We start from the raw sequence: 22,417 nt of genomic DNA, 5'->3' as shown, positions 1-22,417 counted from the left end.
ATTTAAAAATGGAGCCTTCCTTCAGGTAAAACACTGCTGTTTTTGTCCACAAGCACAGCCAAACTCAACAAAAATGAAAGCTCCTTTGGCCTGCTTAAAAACCACATAAATAAAACAAAAATGAATATTGGGGAGAAAGGGATAAACCACGGCTCACTACATTTCTCACAGTTTAATTACCGTTAACAGTAGAAAACATACAGGAGCTCTTTAAGCAGCTTCCTACTCAAGTTTTGCAGGTTAGGAAATTCACCCAGTTTAATGTTATGCTAATGCTGATACAGGTTGGACTTTCAGTAGCAAAATTTGTGGTGTGTTCCCCACCTCCACAACATTGACGTCTTTTTACATTACTTACTTACTTACATTGCTAGTGTTATGTCCCTACCGTCCATATGCAAACTACACCCTTGGTGCTCATATATAATTGTACACCTGTCAAAACATTTTTTATTCAACTTGGATCGTCAGTGACTGCACCCCAGACACTGAGGCCTTTAACCACTAGGGGGAGACAACATGTTGTACAATGATGGCAAAGAATGCGTCACTGCAATTGGAAACACAGTTTGTCTTGACCAATACTGGACTGTCTCAGAAAATTAGAATACACAATATTCTAATTTTCTGAGACAGTCCTGTATATTGTTCTATGTAAAGGACGTCAGCCAAGGTCGGCCCCCCACATTTTTACCACGCCAAATCTGGTCCCCTTTGCAAAAAGTTTGGACACCCCTGCTTTAAATGGTGGATTAATGTACAGGACTGTCTCAGAAAATTAGAATATTGTGTATTCTAATTTTCTGAGACAGTCCAGTAAACCACTTAAATGTTCACACTTTAAGACTATTCTTCGTATTTCGTACACTATCAAACTATCATATTTTGTTTTCTAGATGATACAGTAAAACATGGAACCAAGAGTCAGTGAACTTGTAGCTAATGAGTTGTTTCTCTTACCAATGAGCGCTGTGTTGCTATGCCGTATCACTTATATGATATGTCTATTGGCATGCCAATCATTCTACGACCCACCTTTCGCCAAAGATTAAATATTCAAATTTGAGAATAGCCTTTCAAGCATATATGACGTTTTGAATATGTAAATTTTCAGCTTTTATTCGATGACGCGTTGTAGGCACCGTTGGTTTTTCATAAGTATAAACTGTACAAAGATGTATCAGATTTACAATATGTTCAAAAAGGTTATTTGACGCATTTAAAATTGACAATTTTGTATTACCAACAATCTAACTCTTGTATCTACAATTCGGACTGCTAGCATTAGTTTTGTGTATGTGGTCGTTTTGAGTCACAAAAGGTACCAACAACTGTTATTTAAAAAAAAAAAAAAATAATCAAATAAAATCGAATAATTGTCGATAGATAGAATTGTCGATGATACAAAATGCAAATACGACACAATACACGAATACGGTTCATGTGCAGTCTTTATCTATTTTGCTGTTGAATGTTTACACGAAGGCGACAGTGAAGAGAAGCGAACTCTCTTGGTCCGGCTGGCAGTGTTCGCACTCTTTGCTTTCCTCCTCCAAACTGTGCTGGGCATCGTTGCGCGTCAAAACATTGCGTCTTTGCACGACTTGCCAGGGCCCAGGAGAGCTGGAGACAAGAGACAACAAGAGCAAAGGACGTTTTTACAAAGGAAGAAGCGCCAATGAACGTCTGAAATTGGCACTGCCACGAAGAAAACAAAGAGGTGCGACATTTTTCTGGCTACGCGGAGGTCCCCATTTCTCCCCCACAAAGGTAAAACTATTTCCTATGCGTTGTCGCTGTTGTCACTTGGGTGCGTTTCTTGACACGCGCTACATTCAATCCCTGTCATTCTGTGGATTTTTATTCCAATGTCGATATAAGATCACAAAGTCTATGTTGTTAGCTAATTGATCTAAAAAGTCGCCACTTTGATTTTCCCTTAAACGTCATTTTCATAAGTTGTCTCGTGGCTTTACTGTGCGTTGATGTATTTAGTACTTTTAAGCGAGGTTTACTCCATCATCCACTCCATCCTCACATGTTGTTTTGTGGCGTCTGTCCCGAGCGCGTGCGCCCGCCCCTACGCGTGCACGCGCCCGTTTGTCGCGAACAGCATTACGTTGCAATTGCATCGACCATACGTGATCGATGCAAGTTAGCCCATAACCCTGACGTCACGTGAGCCGCCGGGGTCGCTGCAGATCTTTAAGTCAGTGTCGGATTGTGTGTACGTGTATTCGTGTCTGCGTTTAGTGCGTGCGTGTGCGCGCGCGCTCAGGATTGCTGAGCTCAGGCATCCCTGCCATCTGGGCTCCGTGTGGTGGCTGAAGTTCTGGCCCAGATAAAGTGTGCCACTGCCTGTGACCTGATTCATACAGTAGGCAACACACACACACTGCAGGCCTCCCTGCCAATTCACAATTTTGCCAGTTATTGATGTGCAACTGTAGCACCAATTGATGACGCGTTGGCCTTCAAGTGCAAGTGGGATGTCATCTAAAAACTTTCATGCTCACCATCGTTCATTGGTGGTTTAGTGCAAACGTGAGTACACACCTCCCATTTCTGTAAATAATGTATTTTCCACTGAAGTCATTCACTGTTATTGACAACAACAGACATCCAATTCATTTAAACCGAGAGGTCTGCCTGTGAATGCTCAAGTTTCAGCACCGTTGACGGCTTTAGAAGTCCAATCTGTGGATTGAACCCAATGAGTCAAATTGGATTGGGTGTGTAGCTCAACCAATGGCAACCAATGACCCTTTGTAGTCAGTGTCCAGATGGCTCAACTCATAACTAGACATGTGACAATTAACAGTGTCAAGGTATAACGTGGTATGAAAACGTCAAGGTTTCAAAACTGCAAACATTTTCCGTCATACATACCGTCTCTAAGGTATTAGCTATTTTTTATGTCCCAAAAATGCATGGAGAAATCCCTCTCTTGCAGCTGCAAGGCTCAACCCTCCCGCAATGGTTGTCGCTCATTGTAAGTGAGTCAGCTGTGCTACACGATGTCTGGAGTGGGTGAAACTCCTGATTTTTTTCCCCCATTGAAGAAAACAAAATCGCTGGTATGGGTAATACTTCGGCTACAGAAAAGTTACAGACGGCTGCGGTTTAGAAGAGGGCAAACCTGCATGTAAAAGATGTTAGTGGAGGATGTCTGCTGAGGAGCCAATACCACCAATATGATTTCGCATTAATACAAAATTAAAAGTTAGTAAACACTGTCATGAAGGTTTCCCACCAACTACGAGAGTTATCTCGAGCATGTTTAGTGTGTCTAGTAAATTGGTGTTTTTTCTCTCCCTGGCAACTATGTTGAAAAGGGTGTAGAATAAAATAGAATAGCCCTTTATTGTCATTATACAGTTGAGCATAATTTAAACATTATACAAGTCATTCACACGTGTTTTTTATGGAAAATAATTCAATTATTTTTGTTCTGATGGTAATTATGTTGAGCTATAGCTGTGGGTTTAGGCTCACCTAAAGGAATGCATTGATTTTAATTTTATGTAGAATATATACATTTATATAAATATATATTTTAACATTATACTTATATTCAAATTTGCTAATATGTTTTGAAAAATAAAAATACTGGAATGGAAAGAAAGTTTTGGTTGTTTTTTTTCATCTCAGAGTAGCACATTTTTTAGCTGTAATTGCAATACATTGATACCGTGAAACCGTGATATTTTGATTTAAGTTTATCATACAGTCAGAATATCATACTAGCACATGACTACATAACCAATAATGTTTGAAATTCTGGCAGCAAAATTGGCCCATTTGGCATTTTTACAAGGTCTCAGGTGTTGAACGGGAGCAGGAGTTTTAAATCTGGTGTGAGTGCTCTCAGACCGGTCGTGAAGAAGTGCACAGTACTCAATTTTGTAAGATACTATAACAGAGGTCCGCAACCTTAGATACTTTGCAATTACAACCATCTTCACCAAAAAACCCCAAAAATACCGTAAGCTGCAAAACTGTTCTGATATATGTGAGGATAACACTGCATGTGTTCTTTATTCTTATATATTAGGGGTGTGACAAAATATCAAAATGATGAAATATCGTGATATTTTGTATTCTAAAAGGTTTTCGATAAGCTCCTGCGGCCTGCCAAGAATCAAGATAGTTATTAAAAGGTGTCAGTGTTTTAAAAAAATTTTTTTAAAAAGGAACCATCAATTTCCTACCAAAATCTTCCACCAAAAACAGTGTCTCAGTTAACTTTGATGGCATTCGACCCCCAGTCCATTTAAACTGGGAGGGGCAAATGGACATTTTCTTCGTTCATTCCAAACCAGTCATTCAGAGTCATTCTCTCCGATTTTCAGGCCATTTACAGGTCACTTTCTGTGGAGTTTGAGTCACTGCATATTCATCTGGGAGATTTCCGGGTCACTTCCTGTTCTGTAACCCAAAATAAACAGGAAGTGAGCCAAAAATGCCCCAAAATCAACAGGAAGTGACCCTTAAAATACCCCAAAATCAACAGGAAGTGACATAAAATCAACAGGTATGACCTGAAATGCCCCAAAATGACCTCTTTCCCTGGCATGGGCTGCCACTGACTGCCATAGACTGTCAATCCATTTGAGTGGGAGGGATGGCAACGATGTTCATTCGCTACCACCCTCCCAGTTCGATTGGATTGGAAGTCTACTAGTAATATACTCATTCCAATTCACAGCAGAAGCTTGTTTTTCTGTTTATTAGTTGTTTTGTATTGTTGTATCGCCATATCATGAGATCATCGTTATCTTAAACTTTGTATCGCCCATCTTATCGTGAGGTACCAAGAGGTTCCCACCCCTATTATATATATATACATCTCTTTTTCAACGTGTACGTGTATATATGAACAGTAGTACAGAGAGCACAACAATATTATCTCTGCTAAAAAAGGTACTTGAAGTTTACGTTCACATAAAATAGCCAATGCCAATTTAAAGTGATACAACACAGAGTATAAATAACCTTCATGTGAAAGACTGTTGCTAAATGTATTAAGTACGTTAGTCGTACATTTTTTAGACCACTGGGAATGTTTTAACCGGGAAAAAATGACACAGCTTACGAGCACAGCTATTTTGTAACGTCAGTTACACATTAATGAACTCAAACGCAGGCAATCTGCGATATTTGCATTTAATTGGCTAATATAATACTGGGTAGGGTTGTCAAAGGTAATGAAAGTATCAAAGTATCAAGATTCAAATGTTGTATCCGGATACAATATTTGATTGTAAAAGTATCGATACGCAGTTGTTTTTGCAAGACCACAGGTCACTAGAAATGTGTTGTCATTGGGTAAAATCTATTTTGCACTATTTATTTAGCATTTTCCTTGTTAACACAATGGCTACGCCATTGATAGCGCTAGACGTCCAATCCATTTGAACTGGGAGGGTGCTAGCATCGCGTATTGAGTATTTTTTTTAGTATTGATTTGGGCTGCAGCTATCGATTATTTAGGTAATCGATTAATCTATCGATTAGTAAGTTCAAATAATCGAGTAATCAGACTACGAATATTTAATGCGTTGCAGAATAAATTTTAGGAGATGTAAAACAAAGAAAAATGTGTTTATTCTGCAAAAACATGTATTTTGTCTTGCTATAAAATTGCACTTTCAAAAGAGCATTAAATGCAGATACAAAATAAAATTTCCGAGTGTTTCTTAAAACGATACAGAATTGAAATTCCATTTCACAAGAGCAATAAATGCATTTAAAACCAAATGAAAATGCCTGAGCTTAGCCTCAAACTGTATAAAAAAATGAATAAATAATGATCTAAGTACAAAAAAAGAACAATTGGCTAACTTGCATAGCAACAGTCCGCTAGCTTAAATGCTATAAAATGCTAACTTTTTTTTTTTTTGCAAAGCTCTAAACAAATCCTTCAAACGCATACTTCTACAAAACACTGCTAAATACACTTCAAAACTAAATAACGAATGCACAATAAACAAATAATAAAGATATTAGCTCAGACAAAACATGCCTTATGTTGGTCTTAACAGGAAGTAGCTGGATGCAGCCATGTTAGAAGAGTTACGGCATATTCACTGTTTCCACCTAAAAGCAGTGTATCCACCCAAATCAATAAAACTAAATGCGACACTTTCAAACTTAACCATTACAACGTCACCCTAATCAAACGGATCCTCGAAGCAGCAAAACTTGATTCCAAACTTTTTTCTAATTGAATTACTCGTGTAAATCAATATTCATTGCACCACTAATATAAAGTTAAAAATGTAGTATCGTGACAAAAGTAGTACTGGGCTATGATGAAATGTCTGAATTGTTTTTTTTTTCTCAACTATAACATATCAAAAATACTTTTTTTTTTTTTTCCCTTTTTCTTTATTAAACACAATTCTTTTTACTGGCATGCACACCAAATGTTGTCTGTCCCTTTAAGTCATCTTCATCTTTATGAAATTAAAAGCCAAAGAGTAATTATCCACTTTCTGCAAACCAAAAATGCTGTTTTGTATTCATCTTTTTATCATGTCTGGGCCCTGGAGCAGTCAGTTGGCGACTTAAATTAGTATTTTACTCAACAAAGTAACTGTTTAATGAATATTTATTTAAAATTCATTTAAATGTTTAATCATAGTACTAGGTTAAAGTGCTTTAGGGGGAAAAAAAGCTCTCAGATTTGAGTGTACAGCGCCAGGTTTGTAGACGTCACCTTGACTCGCAAACACATTTTGCTCGCTGTCATCTGTGAGACTGCAGATAAACGGCTCATTAAATCAATGATTGTTTTGATCGCCCTGCTGTTACTTGTGGCATTTCTAGAGGTAAAACACATCTTTTCAAAAGAATGTGGCCATCACTAGAAGTGATGGTATGCCAATCTATCACTTGACTTGTGTTAGTTATATTCTATAACTTAAAAATGTCTTTATTAGAGGCTACTTTTGAAGTGAAATGTGTGGCAAAACTGCCAGTGAAACAGCTTCCCAGTTAATATGGATTTGGAGTCTTAACACAGTCAATGGCAGAAAATGAGTTTAAAAGTGTTTATTTTCAGAGAAAAAGTTTGTGTTTTTGAATATTATTTAATAAAAATAAAACATATTTTCATCAGAGTCGCAAGTAGGTCTGCAACTAACCATTATTTTTATCATCGATTAATCATCCGATTAAACTATATATCGATTAATCGGAAAAATGTCAGTATTTACAATTACCTTCACAATTTAACTTGAAGTTGTTTTAGGCATGTTGTAAGTAACAATGAAGACAAAATGGATGAGTAGTCCCTTCAAAAATTATAATGTTATTACAGCTTCCTGACTTAACTCTAGTCTAAAACTTACTTTTTTAAGTACATAAAAAGTTTCTAATAAAGGTTCTGAGTATAAAACATACATAGAATTTCTCAGTACACAAATCAGACCAAAATCAACAAACAACAAAATCAAATGAGGAGGAGGCAGACTGTAATGAATCAGTTTTCTTTATCAAACAGTTCTTCATAAATACAATCCAAATTAATTTCAAAGCACACTCACTTGTATGACAATTTACAGAGTTTGTGTTGAAAGGAGAGTCTACGCTGTGATATGAATGGGTTTATGTATGTGGTTTCTTTATAAAAAGAAACTAGACAACTTTACTATCTAACAAAAACTCAAGCGCTAATATGCTTCCCCAAAACAATACAAACAGACACTTGACACACTGATTAGCATAATTGCTAACTAGCTTAGCGGTTTTTGCTAAGTACTGTAATTTCTGGACAATACATCGCTACTTTCCCCCCTCATTTTAAATCCCACGGTTTATAGTCCAGTGCGGCTTATTTGTTGGTTTATTGGGTTAATAGGTAAAATTTTACTTCACAGCGGCATCATAAGACTGCCATAAGACCGTCATAATTATGACATGACACTATCATGGGCATTAATAAATGCTTATGGCCAATGTCAGTAAGTGTCATCCAGCAAAGTATGTCACTAACTTCATTTATGTCCAGCTCCAATCTTTTACATCCATTCAAAGTGAGATAATTTTCCGGATGACAGAAAATGACGTCTGCCATAAGCATTTATTAATGCTGATGGCAGTGTCATGGCGCCACTGTCAAATAAAGTGTTACCAAATACCATAACTAGCAATTAATGAAACAACTAGAACCAAGAACTGAAGAAATAATTAGCAGAGAACATGAATTTCAATTGTTACTTACATCTGTATCGCTGCAATGCATGCTAAGAGGCATGTTGGAAGACAACAGCGTTGACAGCAGGTGACAGCAGAGATTTCCTGTCTCCTAGGGAGCCGTGATGGCCAAATGAAGCTTCTTGAAGCAATGGTGGGTCATTTGGTCTTATGATGCTGCTATCGAATAAATGTTACCGGTTATCTTTGGGTGTAAATATTCCGTAGTACAGTGAGAACAGCTGCGGCTTATAGTCCGGTGCGCCTTATCTATGAGCAAATGCCGTTTTCGTGTCAAATTTGGTGGGTGGCGGCTTATACTCAGCTGCGCCTTATAGTCCGAATATGGCTGTAGTAACGTCTCATCAACAAAAAATACAATCGATATAATGGGCTTCATTTACTCACCTCTGACAGAGGAACACTGGATCTACCAACAGACACGACTCAAGGCAATCTAACCCTCACATAAATATTATTGATTCAGCAACTAAACCTGAATGTAGCAGTGAACTCTCTATCACTGCCGCGTGCGCGGCTTCATATTGCACACAAACAAGGACCCAAACGGGTCTCCACATAGCTGCCTGCAAAAATCGATTATAAAATTCGTTGGCAACTAATTTATGAATCGATTTAATCGATTAGTTGTTGCAGCCTTAGTTGCAAGAATGACATTTTCAATTATGGGTATACGTGTTATTGACAAGTACTGAAAACCAAGTAAGCCATATTGGTATTTGGTCATTGCTGCATCTCTACCTTAGATTTCTGCTCTGACTTATCTTTCCTAAACTGCAGTATGCAATGATGATACAATAATACATAGAAGATAATGTGGGATCTTCTTTCCCTCAGGAGGTAAATGCGTTATCATATGGCACTAAATGCAGACAGTCAGAAATGCCTTTTGAGATTTCCTAGCTGTGCCCCATCAGTGATATTTGATATGCGAGGAGGCTCAGTGACGTCATACTGCTGTATGCTGCTAACACAGAATGGGGAACACGATGAAAGTAGGAGTGTTGAATGGTAATGCGCAGAATTAAACGCACACTTCTTCCCTCTCTGTCCCCGTCTGACTCGCATCCCTCGCTTTGCCCCTGATCGTCGTCACAAACGGCAGCATCAGTGGGTTATATAACAAAGGTTTTTTGTCGGGATATACAAGGCCCCTTTCGGCTGGTGAGACTCGTGGCACGTAGCCCTTTGTGATGACACTCCGAAATGACCAGAATGGCCGGCGCTGTGACCTCAAACGACGCGCGGCTGGACTGATGAATAGATAGTGGCAGCGCAGGAAAAACAAATGCGATTGTGTGGCGAGGCCTTTGAACAAGAGGCACACGAGCAGGGTGACCAAAATAGATAATAAGGGAAAATTGATAACGTTAATAAAGCGCAATAAGGTTATGTGCTTGCTAGAAGTCTCTTCTGAGAATGTCAACATCGATTACGTCAACTGTCAAAGGCTCTCACTATAATTTAGTGAAGTCTATTTTGTTCAGCGTGCTCTCTGCTCGTCTTGTTAACGAAAGCAATTCGAGGTAATGTATAGGGCTACCTTATACAGTTGGGTCTATTGCTCATGAGACAGAATCGCACCCCTGAACCAGGTTTGCAACCAGTATTAAGAGTAAAACACCTGGAAACTGTCTACCAGTGGTGGATTAAGTACTTACATTTTTTACATTAGTAAAGATAAAGGGTAAAAAAAAAAGTAAAAGTACAATTATCTAAGAAAAAATGTATTTAAGTAAAAGTACAAAAGTACTTGCTTTAAAATGTCCTTTACAAGTAAAAAGAAAAGTATTTTATCCCGATGCAAACCAGTCATAAAGATATTTCATAAGGGTGTAACGGTACATGTATTTGTATTGAACCGTTTCGGTACGTGGTGCTCGGTTCGGAACGGAGGTGTACCGAACGAGTTTCTGACATAATGTAACCCTTACTTTTCGAGGCTGAGTCGATCAGGTTACAGTTTCTTTGTGTAGATTATATTTACTTTGTCTTCTCTACTATAATGAGGACCAACACGGTAGGACAGTATAACCCAGAAACGTCAACGGCGCAACAACATGGCTGCAGCGAGAACGCAGTGAAACACGGGCGTTAAAGTCAATCAGCCAGTGCACACCAGTCGCAGTGCGGCCGCGTGTTAGACGTGTCCCAGAAGCGGCTCAACATGACGCACACGAATAGAACGGCAGAATTTATTATTTGGCGCGAGACGCGACCTTCCTGCGTCAATACTACTACCGGTAGCTAGGATCGGGCAGACCGGAAGTCACTCGTGTAAAAATACGGTGGATCCGGTTGATTTTCAAACTAATACGCAATCGCAACCCACTTTTTGAGTCCATCAGATCTCTTGAGTGGTAGATCGGGGCACAGTTGACTTGTCTTTGTTGATTTACTGCTGTCTTCTCTGCTATCATAATAACCAACACCGCCCCGTGTTCAATATAAAACCCTCCTACCACAACAAAACAAGTAGAAACTAATATTCACGTAGGAACAAAAGTTATACAACATAAAATATACTATATAAATGTAAACACATCACATTTGTAGAATATAAACACATAATAAAATAAATAATAGCCCATTTAAATAAAATAAATTGACATTTTAATTAAATAATAAAAAGAATACACAGAACCTGCTTACACAGTTAAATTTATTAATTTCTGAGTGACGCTTTAACTTGAGAAAATCCACCAATAAAGCTTTTGAAAACCGTTCATAAGAAAAAAAAAAGATTCATTGAGGCATTTCATTTGTAAAATACATGTTAAAATCTTTGTCATTGGGATTGCTTTTCTCTTTAGCACAGGACTTTTTTCTTCTTTCTTTCAGAAAGAAAGCTGACCAATACCCGGGGTCTGAAAAGCAAATTGTTGTTGGATTATCTTTAAATACCCGTTACTTTTTGAGCAGAACTCTAGCTTTGTGTACGCAAATGTTCCTATTGTTGAAAACACAAAGGTGTGTAATAAACAACTAGAACATTTATATTTTGCATTTTGTTTTCTTACTGTACCGAAAATGAACCGAACCGTGACCTCAAAACCGAGGTACGTACCGAACCAAGATTTTTGTGTACCGTTACACCCCTATACCGTGCAGATTGACTGCACTGTAAACAAAAGCTTAAGAAGCTAAAAAAACTCCAAAACATATCTTAATGGCGGATTGCAAGCTACTATCAGGTGCATACCCCCACCTTCTGTACAAGAGTATGCAGCACCCATTTCAAAGGGCGCTCCTCTCACTGTTGTTTTTTTATGGGACAATATCCTGTTCACCTGCCTAATCTTGCGTGTACTTGTGTTGCTCCATCTGGTGCTCAGTAACGGTATAGTTGCATGGGTCTTAATGATTGCGATGGAGGCATGAAAAGGAAACTATCAATTCACAATAATAGGAAAAACAAACAAATGTAACGTTTTACGCAGGCGACAATTTGAAAAGAAGTAGAGTAAAATGTATGTGCTGTAAAATGTAGGGAAGTAAATGTAAAAAGTACCACTTTATATTTGGACTCAAGTAAAGTGCAGATACACTAAAATGTACTTAAGTACAGTAAAAAAGTACTTTTACTTTGTTACATTCCACCACTGCTGTCTACATACAATGATGACCTTCTTGTGGGACTAAAAAGGCTATGTTTTAGCTACATCTTTATTTTAGCATCTTGATTTAAAACATTGTTAAAACTGACACCATTTTGATAGCAAATCTCGGAAGCTAGCTCAGTGAAACTCTGTTGAACATCCCTGAGTTTTATTAATTCAAATTTAGAAGAAACTCAACGGTCTGTAAATTCCGATTCCGACTGTAAAGACCGATTTCTCAAGTGTTCAAAAAATGCGCCAGCTGTGACACTGACCACGTCAAGTCAGTCAAGCTCTTCACTCTTTTTAAAATTTTTGGGATCTGGTCCAAATTTGTTTGCTCGATGGTGAAATATTAGGTTTTTTAATTTCTTTTTAAATGTATTTTTTAATTCTGACCTCTTCAGCTGCTTAGACACAGAGAATCTTAGTGTCTTTAAAGGCTGAAACAGATTTAATGTGCCTCATGGGAGCACTACCATCGTAATTGTTAATACTGTGTTTATTAAGAGAATGCAGCTGTACATAAAAGGGTTTAGAAGAGATAAAAAACAGCGGTAATAGTGATGCAAAAATATCAGTAAATGTATATGCTACCTAATGTAAGTAGCGTTGCTGTTTCAATATGACTACTCTCACCAAGGGGACAGCATGTGGGGGCGGGGGGGTATACAGTTTTATGAAAAAGTATCTGAACCTTTTGAAATTTCTCATATTTCTGCATAAAATCACCATCAAATGGGATCTGATTTTTGTCAAAATCACACAGATGTAAAAACTGTGTTTAAACTAAAAACACCCAAAAATTTATAATTTTTCATATTTTAATGAGGATAGCATGCAAACAATGACAGAACAGGGGAAAATAAGTAAGAGAACCCTCTGCCTAAGGAGACTTCAAGAGCAATTGAAACCAATTTTGAACCAAACAATTTAAGTCAGGTGTGTGCCCAAATACTGATGAGTGGTTAAAAGCTGCCCTGCCCACTATAAAAACCACACCTGGCAAGAATTGTCTTGTCTTGTGCATCATGGCTCAATCAAAAGAGCTGTCTGAAGACCTCCAATCAAGGATTGTTGATTTGTATAAAGCTGGGAAAGGATACAGCATCTCTAAAAGTGTGGATGTTCATCAATCGACAGTCAAGTTGTCTACAAATGGAGAGAGTTTGGCACTGTTGTTTCTCTCCCAAGGAGAGGCCGTCCACCAAAAATGATGCCAAGAGTTCCGTGAAGAATACTCAGAGTGGTAAAAAAGAGCCCTAGAGTGTCTGCTAAAACAGTCCAATATCTCTGTGCACACATCAACTATATGTAAACTATGGCAAGGAGTGGTGTTCATGGGAGGACACCACAGAGGAAGTCCACTGCTGTCTAAAAAAATATTTTTGCTCGTTTAATGTTCGCAAAAAGGCACTTGGACACTCCACAGAAGTTTTGGCAAAACATTTTGTGGACTGATGAAACCGAAGTTCAATTGTTTGGGAGTAACACACTACGTCATGTGTGGAGGAAAAATGGAACAGCTCACCACCATCAACACCTCACCCCCACCTTGAAACATGGTGGAGGGAGCATCATGATTTGGGGCTGTTTTGCTGCCTCAGGGCCTGGAGAACTTGCAATCATTAATGGAAGAATTAATTCAAAGGTTTATCAGGATGATTTGCAGGAAAACCTGAGGCCGTCTGTCAGACAGTTGAAGCTGAAAAGAGGATAGATGCTGCAACAAGACAATGATCCAAAACACAGAAGTAAATAAACTTCAAAATGGTTTTGGAAGAACAAAATACACGTTCTGGAGTGGCCAAGTGAAAGTCCAGACTTGAACCCCATTGAGATGCTGTGGCATGACCTAAAGATTCATGCCAAATACCCCAGGAAGCTGAATGAACTACAGCAGTTTTGAGAGAAGAACGGGCCTAGATTAGTCCTGATCGATGTGCCAGACTGACCTGCAGTTTCAAGAAGCGTCTAGTTGAAGTTATTGCTGCCAAAGGGGGGGCTACAAAATATCAAATGTTATGGTTCACTTATTTTTCCCCCGTCTGTCATTGTTTGCATACTGTCCTCATTAAAATATGAAAACCTACAAATGTTTTGGTGGTTTTAGTTAAATCAGACACCATTTTTTTCCTCTGTGTGATTTTGTCAAAGATCAGATCACATTTGATGGCGATTTTATGCAGAAGTGTGAGAAATTCCTAAAGGTTCAGATACTTTTTCATACCAGTGTACCAAGTAACTGAAGGACAAGAAGAGAGAAGATAGGTCATATAAGAGTGTGCACGTGTAGTGGACAAATCACCTGTGAGTATTAATGAGTCAAACAACCTTTTGTTATATGATTGCTAATCCTGGAACCATCAAATTTATATATAAGTATGTGTCATGGGCATCTATTCATGTGTGTACTTTAAAGTGTGTGCTAGTGATGTGGAGAATGAAACTGCTGGGTGGGAGCCGCCGGACAAGCCTGGCACCGATCCCATTGCCATTCCAGGGGGGAGTGAGCATGGTGCATTTTGGCTTTTTTTAGGGGGGCAGGTCAACAAGGTGAAATGGTGAAATATAAAAATTCAAGTTTCTTTGAAATTTCATGAACATTTGAGGTTATTTTTACAAAAATAGCCCAACTTTTTGGCCTGCAAAAAGATGTCATATTTTTGGGACACACAACATATATAATTTTTCCATTTGTCCTAACATCCATTTAAATACGTAAAATTAATGAAGAATTAAAGACATACAGATACACATAGATTGTTTTTATTTTCGGTTTTTGTCAACTTAATGACAGTAGAAAGCTGCATTCATCTTAAAATGTCAAGACCCTGACTCTGCCTGGGTCCAGGTGTCCCATCTCCCCAGCAACGTTTTATGGCTCGTCCCCAGAGACTCGGATGCATTGAGCAGCGCATTGTGCGTCGACCCTGGGATGCTCTTCCAGCTGGACATGCCTGGATCGGCTCCAGTGGGAGGCGCCCACAAGGCAACCCAATCACATTTCTGGCAAAGAGTACATATGATTGCAACGTTTAATTGCTACTAACGTTGGAGCTAAATACATGTCGAGGTCAGCTGCGTTTCTGCTTTTTTTATAGGAAACCTTTGTCATAACACAGTGAATGCTGCCATTTACTGATTGTGCATTCTACTCATATCTGCGTCATGCACGCTGATAAGGCCACATTTACATGTTGGTAAGCACTACTTGTTAAAAACTGATCCAAATGATTCATTCGATGATTTTATCCTCTTTTGGATTTGTAGAACCAACGGTCTGAAAGTCCATCTGACGTGTCTTGGATGATAAAAGTAGAAAATAACTGCCTCTGTTATGTTTCAGTTATTTTAAGCAGACCGTAAAATGTCAAATAATTTGGAAAAACGAGATCATTTGTATGTATGGAACACATAATCTTGTATGAGAGGCTCCTCAATATTGAACTCTCTAATTAAAGGACAATAATATTTGCACAAGTCATGAAGTGACACGCTTTGTCATTGTCTGTGCGTGAGTGTGTGGTTGGGGGATGGGGAGTGGGGTGGACTGACATCTCTACTGAGCACCTCTTTGTGCCCCAATCCCACTCAATTGGCACCAAGTCAGAGTATGGCAAAAGGCCATGTCTCACTGCTTTATTTATTCCCTTCATTACTAGAAGAACCTTTATCAGCTTCTGCCCAATATAAAACAATCATATTGCAGAAGGCCAATAAAGGGGCCTTTCTTTCTACTTCCTCTGGACTGACATCCCTCCTTCCATTCAGTGCTTTATTAGTTTTTCCAGATGGTTCCTTAAAGACTGACAGGAAGGAGAAACCAAATGGTGCAGCTCTTTGCGACTCTCATTAGCATCATGTAGTTTGATTTAAATGCTTTCCTCCTTCATGCGAAGTAGCACTGTGGAACAACACTGCGTGTATTGTTTCCTTCTAATTAAGAAAAAAAATGTAATGGTTATGGTTATATCATAACTACATCTTCTTGCCCCTGGATTGGTCACAAACTGCTTCGATAAATAATCTTTCGCAGATTTGTCCCTTGGCAAATGGCTACCTCGACAGGAAGTGTCACATCTTACAATAATGTTAATTGGAGCCAGTTTTGTAGAATTTCATGCATTCCAAACTAATACAATAGTCGGGGCCAGCTCACTAGTTTTATCAGTCACCCAGGCAGGCAGCACAAGTACTTGAAGGGCTTGTTCTGTTTGGTATCATGACACGAGTTCAGCGTGGGGCTCACAGTTGTGTTAGGCTAAGCAGATTAACACTGCAGTCTCAGACTATGTGAACTAGCTTTCCTGCCTACTTTGGTTGGGAAAATGGGAAGCGTGCCTACAACTGTGGACAAACACCCCAAACGCAGCTGCTAGGGGAGGAGGTCTGGAAATGGCTCGAGTCTGCAGGAGTTGTTTTCAGTTTGAAACACAGTAAGAAAAAAAAAATTGGATATTTTTTTAAACTAAATGCTTCTCTTAGGTCTTTTTTAGAAAGTTAATCTGAATATTATCCCATGACATATTTGGATATAAACCTGCTCATTCATAAATCACCAAGCACACTTTTTTAAATATAGAACATTGATGCACAGTTTAGACTTGTTTTTTGTGAATGTTGATTAAACAGGAACATAATGTTTACATCTTTAGTATGTCTCTGTGTGTTTTCATTTTAATATTATAGTATTATAATAATAATATTTTATCGTCATTTCCTTATTACAAAATACCTTAGGCACACAAGTAGCATGTTATTCACGTATTAAAATACGTTATACTACACATTAAGGGGCAGTTTACATGGCGACTCTGCGACACAAAGACGCAATGACTCAGTTGCGGACTCGCCTTGCGTGCATATGGTGTCGGCGAAGATGAAAAATTCTGAATCCTGCCTTCAAAGTGGAAGAATCCGATTGCGGGGGGTTGAGGGGGGCTTCCTCGGCATGCATATCAAAGACTCCTGCGGCGCGAGACCGCGCTGTTAACGTCAGCACTCGTACATGTCACATTGGGCGTGCACAGCGGTGCTACTAAACATTTAAAACAGTAAATATGGCGGAATGTTGGCTTTAATTTACTGTTTTAATAATATTCTTAAATGAAATATGTTAAACCTTTCAATTTTTGTGCCTTTTTGAACAAAAGAAAAATGACATTGCTTTGAGTGGGCGGGGATATTTTTTCCGGGCTGAGGGAGCTTGGTGAGGTCAAAGTACATCATTCTCTATCGCCCAGTAAATCTGCACTGCCCCCTAGGGCCTGGCATGAATACTACATCGTTTTCATGCGGAATCGCGACATTGTTCAAATGGAGACACAAATGCAAATTAGAAATTTTTCGTATTCTCGGAGAATCACCATGTAAACGGCCCCTAAGATTCGATTTTAAATCACGGTAACCCTTACAGGGATAGTGGTCACCACATTGGATAGCTACGTTGTTTCTGATTATGACTTATAAATACACTTCAGAAAAGAATCCCATTTCCCAAATATATTTCCCTTCCAGAAACAATAATTTCTAAAATAATTCTGAACCTGCTGAATAATACATTAAAAATAGTCAGTTATCCTGCAACTAACGTGTGGTTCATAAATATCAATAATTGAGCTTAAAATGACCATTCCCATCAAAGTTGTAAAAACCTGCTTGTTTGTTGTTGAAGAGTATCTTGAGGAACTATAATGGAAAGTGGGGGGAATGTTAAGATTGATTTTTCCTCTCTGATTTACCTGGGATACAGTTGGGACCAATAATCAAACTGTTAAACCTGTCTAATACTATCGAGTGTAAATCCCATGGTCAATTCACAGTTGGTCTAAGCAATAGACTTCATGATTGTGACCTAAAATGAAACAATAGCTGAGCGTAATAGCCAGGCACAAATAGAGGATCACATTTTGTTGTTAAGTGTTTCTATAACATGTCTCAAAAGTCATTCACCTAAAAAAATGAGAGTTTGCCACAGCAAAATACCATAATGACGAGCTAAGCTAACAATTAGCTTAGTTTGTACTTGAGAGCATCACACTTGAACACCAATAAGCTGTGCTGAATTTTTTAATCATGTCACTTATACTTCATTATTTACTTAAAAAAAAAACAATATAAGTACAGCAAGATTTCTTCAAGTCACATCAAGAGTAGGTATCTTAGTTGTAATTTTGAATCCTTAGTTGGCCTAATTAAATGAGTAGAAGTTCAACCTGCTCATCTCTCTTAAAATACAGTGGTATGAAAAAGTATCCGAACCTTTTGGAATTTCTCACATTTCTGCATAAAATCACCATTAAATGTGATTCAGTGTCTGCTTTAACTAAAAACACCCAAACATTTATAAGTTTTTATATTTTAATGAGGATATCATGCAAACAATGACAGAAAGGGGAAAATAAGTAAGTGAACCTTGAGAATTAAAGAGCAATTGAAACCAATCTTTACCAAACATTTTAAGTCAGGTGTTTGCCCAATCACTGATGAGTGGTTTAAAGTTGCCCTGCCCACTATAAAACACATACCTGGTAAGAAATGTCCTGATGAGAAGTATTGTCTGAGGTGCATCATGGCTCGGTCAAAAGAGCTGTCTGAAGACCTATGATCAAGGATTCTTGATATGTATAAAGCTGGGAAAGGATACAGAAAGTCTGGATGTTCATCAAGCGAAAGTAAGAATTTGCATACAAATGGAGAGAGTTTGGCGCTGTTGCTTCCCTCCCAAGGAGTAGCCGTCCACCAAAGATGACGCCAAGAGTTCAGCGCAGAGTACTCACAGAGGTAAAAAAGAACCGTAGAGTATCTGCTAAAGACCTACAGAAATCACTGACACAGTCGAATATCTCTGTGCACACATAAACTATATGTAAAACTATGGCCAAGAATGGTGTTCATGGGAGGACTCCACGGAGGAAGTCTCTGCTCATTTCATGTTCGCAAAAAGGCAATTGGGCACTCCACAGAAGTTTTTGCAAAATATTTTGTGGACCAATGAATCCAAAGTTGAATTGTTTGGGAGTAAAACACATTGTCATGTGTGGAGGAAAAATGGAACAGCTTACCAACATCAACACCTCATCCCCAACCGTGAAGCATGATGGAGGGAGCATCATGATTTGGGTCTGTTTTGTTGCCTCAGGGCCTAGACAACTTGCATTCATTAACGGAAGAATGAATTCAAAAGTTTTACAGGATGTTTTGCAGGAAAACCTGACACCATCTGTCAGAGAGTTGAAGCTAAAAAGAGGATGGATGCTGCAACAAGATCCAAAACAGAAGTAAACCTCAACTTCAGAATGGTTTTCAATAGTGGCCAAGTCAAAGTCCAGTACTTGAACTCCATTAAGATGCTGTTGCATCACCTAAAGACAGCGATTCATGCCAGACATCCCAGGAATCGTACTGAACTACAGCAGTTTTGTAGAGAACAATAAGCCAAGCTTAGTCCTGATTGATGTGCCAGACTGATCTGCAGCTACAGGAAGCCTCTGTTTGAAGTTATTGCTGCCAAAGGGGGGGGGGCGCACAAAACATTAAATGTGATGGTTCACCTATTTATTTTTCCCCCTTCTGTCGTTGTTTGCATACCATTCTCATTCAAATATGAAAACCTATAAATGTTTGGGTGGTTTTAGTTACAGCAGACACCGTTTTTTCATCTGTGTGGTTTTGACAAAGATCAGATCACATTAGATGGTGATTTCATGCAGGAATGTGAGAAATTCAAAAAGGTTCAGATACTTTTTCATACCACTGTATATCATAGAAAAATCTTAGCAATCTTTTGCAAAGGATTAATTGGGACCAAATAGTCATTTTTTTAGGGGTGAACTGGGCGAAGAAAATGCATTTACTATATAAAATAAAGAATTAAAGGAGTAGGCTGAAGGTGGAAGTATTTTCGCACTCACATTTAAGCAACAGTTACACACGCGGAGTTAAGTTTACAACACCCGTTTACGGAAGCAACTTTTGTGCAACGGTGGTAACTCTGGTTCGTTCATCTTCGTTCTCAGGTGTTTGCCTCCCGACCCACCGCCCACCACGGCCCTCACCTGTGTGTTGCGGTGCTTCCCCTGTGAGCCGACCTGGGCCGGCAGTCCCTTCTTGCACCGCCCGCCGACCCCGCCCATGGTCAGAATGACGCGCTCCAAGACCTTTCAGGCCTACTTGCCGAGCTGCCACCGGACGTACAGCTGCATCCACTGCCGGGCCCACCTAGCCAACCACGACGAACTCATCTCTAAGGTAACCGACGGCGGAACTTCACTGCTTTGACTTCACTCATTTTACAACAGCGATTGCACCTGGATTACATTTCCAAAGACCAAAGAGGAAAAGAACCAGTTACAGATGTGCTTAAATATGTTCCAACTCACGTGGCTTCACTTTTACAAGCGTTTCAAGCAATTACCATGTTTGAACACTGTAGAATTTAGACAAGTGAACACAGATTTTCCTCTTGTATGTCTGACTGCTACTCTCTATTTCCTGTAGCTGGATTATGTTCTATGATTGTAATCCATGTTGTTTTTGGCAGCCCATCGATTGTAAGCAATGTTATTTTTGGCAGTCCTTTTAATTGTCTTTTAATACTAATTTGGCTGCAGCTATCGATTATTGTTGTAGTCGATTAATCTATGGACTAGTTAGTTCAAATAATCGAGTAATTTGATTAAGAACATGAAAAAATTTAAATACTTGACATTAGCCTTAAACAGTATGAAAAATAAATAACTGAGGCTCTAACTACAACAAAATAACAAATGGCTAACTTGCATAGCAAAACTCTGCTAGCTTAAATACTATAAAACGCTAACGATTTTATTTTACAATGCTCTTAACGAATTGTTTCAACACATATTCCCACAAAAACGGCTAAATATAACTATAAACTAAATTACGAATGCATTAAAAAACATAATATCTCAAACAAAAACTTAACTTATGTTGGTCTTAACAGGGAGCAGCTGGATTCAGCCATGTTAAATGAGTTATGTCATATTCACTGTTGCCACTAGAGAGCAGTGTATCCACCCAAATCAATGAGAATAAATGCAAACACTTTCAAAACGAACCATTACAATGCCCCGTTAATTAAACAAATACTCGAGGCAGCAAAATTGAATTTGAAGCTTTTTTCTAATCAAATTATTCAAGTTAATCGATTAATCGTTGCAGCACTAAATACTAATTTATAATATAATACCTAAATAATATACTAATACTAATAGTGATTAGTCTTAGTCAAATTTCAGTCATTTAAAATGATTAGTCTTGGTCATATTTTAGTCATTTAAAAATGTTTTCGTCTTCGTCTAGTTTTAGTTGACAATTACTCAAAATGTTTTCATCTGTAAAATACAAAAGTTTTAGGCCAAAAATAAACAAAGTTTTCCATCACTTTCAAATGAACATTGACAGATGAGTACATATTGTAGAGGCTACAAGGACAATGCGGACTTTGTGAAGATAATCCACTTCAATTAAACCGACCTAGAAGCACTAACTATATGTAAAAAAAAAAAAGTTGTTCAAGCGTTTAACATCCTCTAGACTTACTGACCAGAAAAAGCCAAGTGGCTCTGCTTTAGACTGGCCAGTGTTTCAAGAGGACGCTTGCCATTCTGAAGCTAACCCTAATGCTACGATAACGCTAGGAGTTACATTTAGCGTCTGGTTATCACTCAGCACTAGGGTTGGGCATCGAGCATCGATGGGATCCGGGACTACCAGAACCGTTAGAATTTTTAAATTTCGATTCCAAGTTTTTGATGCCCCGACCGTCGACCGGAAAAAATAGCTGCCAAATGAGTGGCTAATTTAGCGCAGCACAAAAACGTGTTCCTTCACTTCACATAAATGACAACAAAGTAACAGAAAAAACACACCGAAATAATATCAGAACCTCTGTTAAAACATGCAAACTTACAGATTTTGTTTTATCAACGGTTCCCTACGATGTTTAGTGCAGAGATATGTAACGTCTGTGCACCTCAAGGATTCTATTCCAACTAAAGTAATGTTATTTTTGCCTGCTGCTTCCAGTAAGTCACTACAAGCCGAAGCCAAGCGCACATAGCAAAAACCAAAGAAAAACTGTAGAGTCCGGAGTTACAATAGTGACATCTTGTGGACGGATGAACAATATACAGTGGTACCTCGACATACAATCGCTTCGACACACGATCTTTTCAACACCCGACATACAATTTGACACGCCTTTTGTTTCTACAACCGACGACATGCTTGAAATACGATGTTTTTTGACAGCGCCGCAGTTTCTTTGTTTTGACGGACGCACGGCTGATTTTCTTGTAAGAGAAATCAACACTGAATCCAAAAAGGTTAGTGCAGGTGGAGAAAAAAAGAAACGGTGACGCTTACCATTGAAATGAAGATGTAAATGATAGCAAAATCTAAGCATGGCGTGTGCATCAATGAACTGGATCACAATAGGGCCGTAGAATGTCGATCTTGGCTGGCTGTTCGCCAGTCTTTATAAGTTAAGGTGACAATTCTTATTGTGGTAACATCGCCAAAGAAATCGCCAGCTTCGTCTGGTTTCTAATGATTTATTCCATCAACTTGTG

The 22,417-nt window shown here is 38.6% G+C and overlaps 1 protein-coding gene across 2 annotated transcripts in view; it reads left to right on the top strand.

Annotated features, from left to right (window-relative positions):
- The first annotated feature begins 1,553 nt into the window (after positions 1 to 1,553).
- Positions 1,554 to 22,417, top strand: part of LOC130917678 (protein yippee-like 2) — a 36,678-nt gene continuing 15,814 nt past the window's right edge. The window contains exons 1-2 of one of the 2 annotated variants that reach the window (XM_057839313.1): positions 1,554 to 1,770; positions 19,841 to 20,072. In XM_057839313.1, the coding sequence (XP_057695296.1) occupies positions 19,956 to 20,072 (117 nt within the window). In that variant the 5' untranslated portion in view covers positions 1,554 to 1,770; positions 19,841 to 19,955. Of the gene's footprint in view, positions 1,771 to 19,840; positions 20,073 to 22,417 lie in introns of those variants that run through there. The other variant, XM_057839314.1, reaches the window with a different exon arrangement.

The sequence above is a fragment of the Corythoichthys intestinalis genome, chromosome 6, assembly GCF_030265065.1.
Source record: "Corythoichthys intestinalis isolate RoL2023-P3 chromosome 6, ASM3026506v1, whole genome shotgun sequence".
NCBI lineage: Eukaryota > Metazoa > Chordata > Actinopteri > Syngnathiformes > Syngnathidae > Corythoichthys > Corythoichthys intestinalis.
Note: the sequence above shows the minus strand (reverse complement) of the source record. Positions and strands in the feature narration are given on the sequence as shown.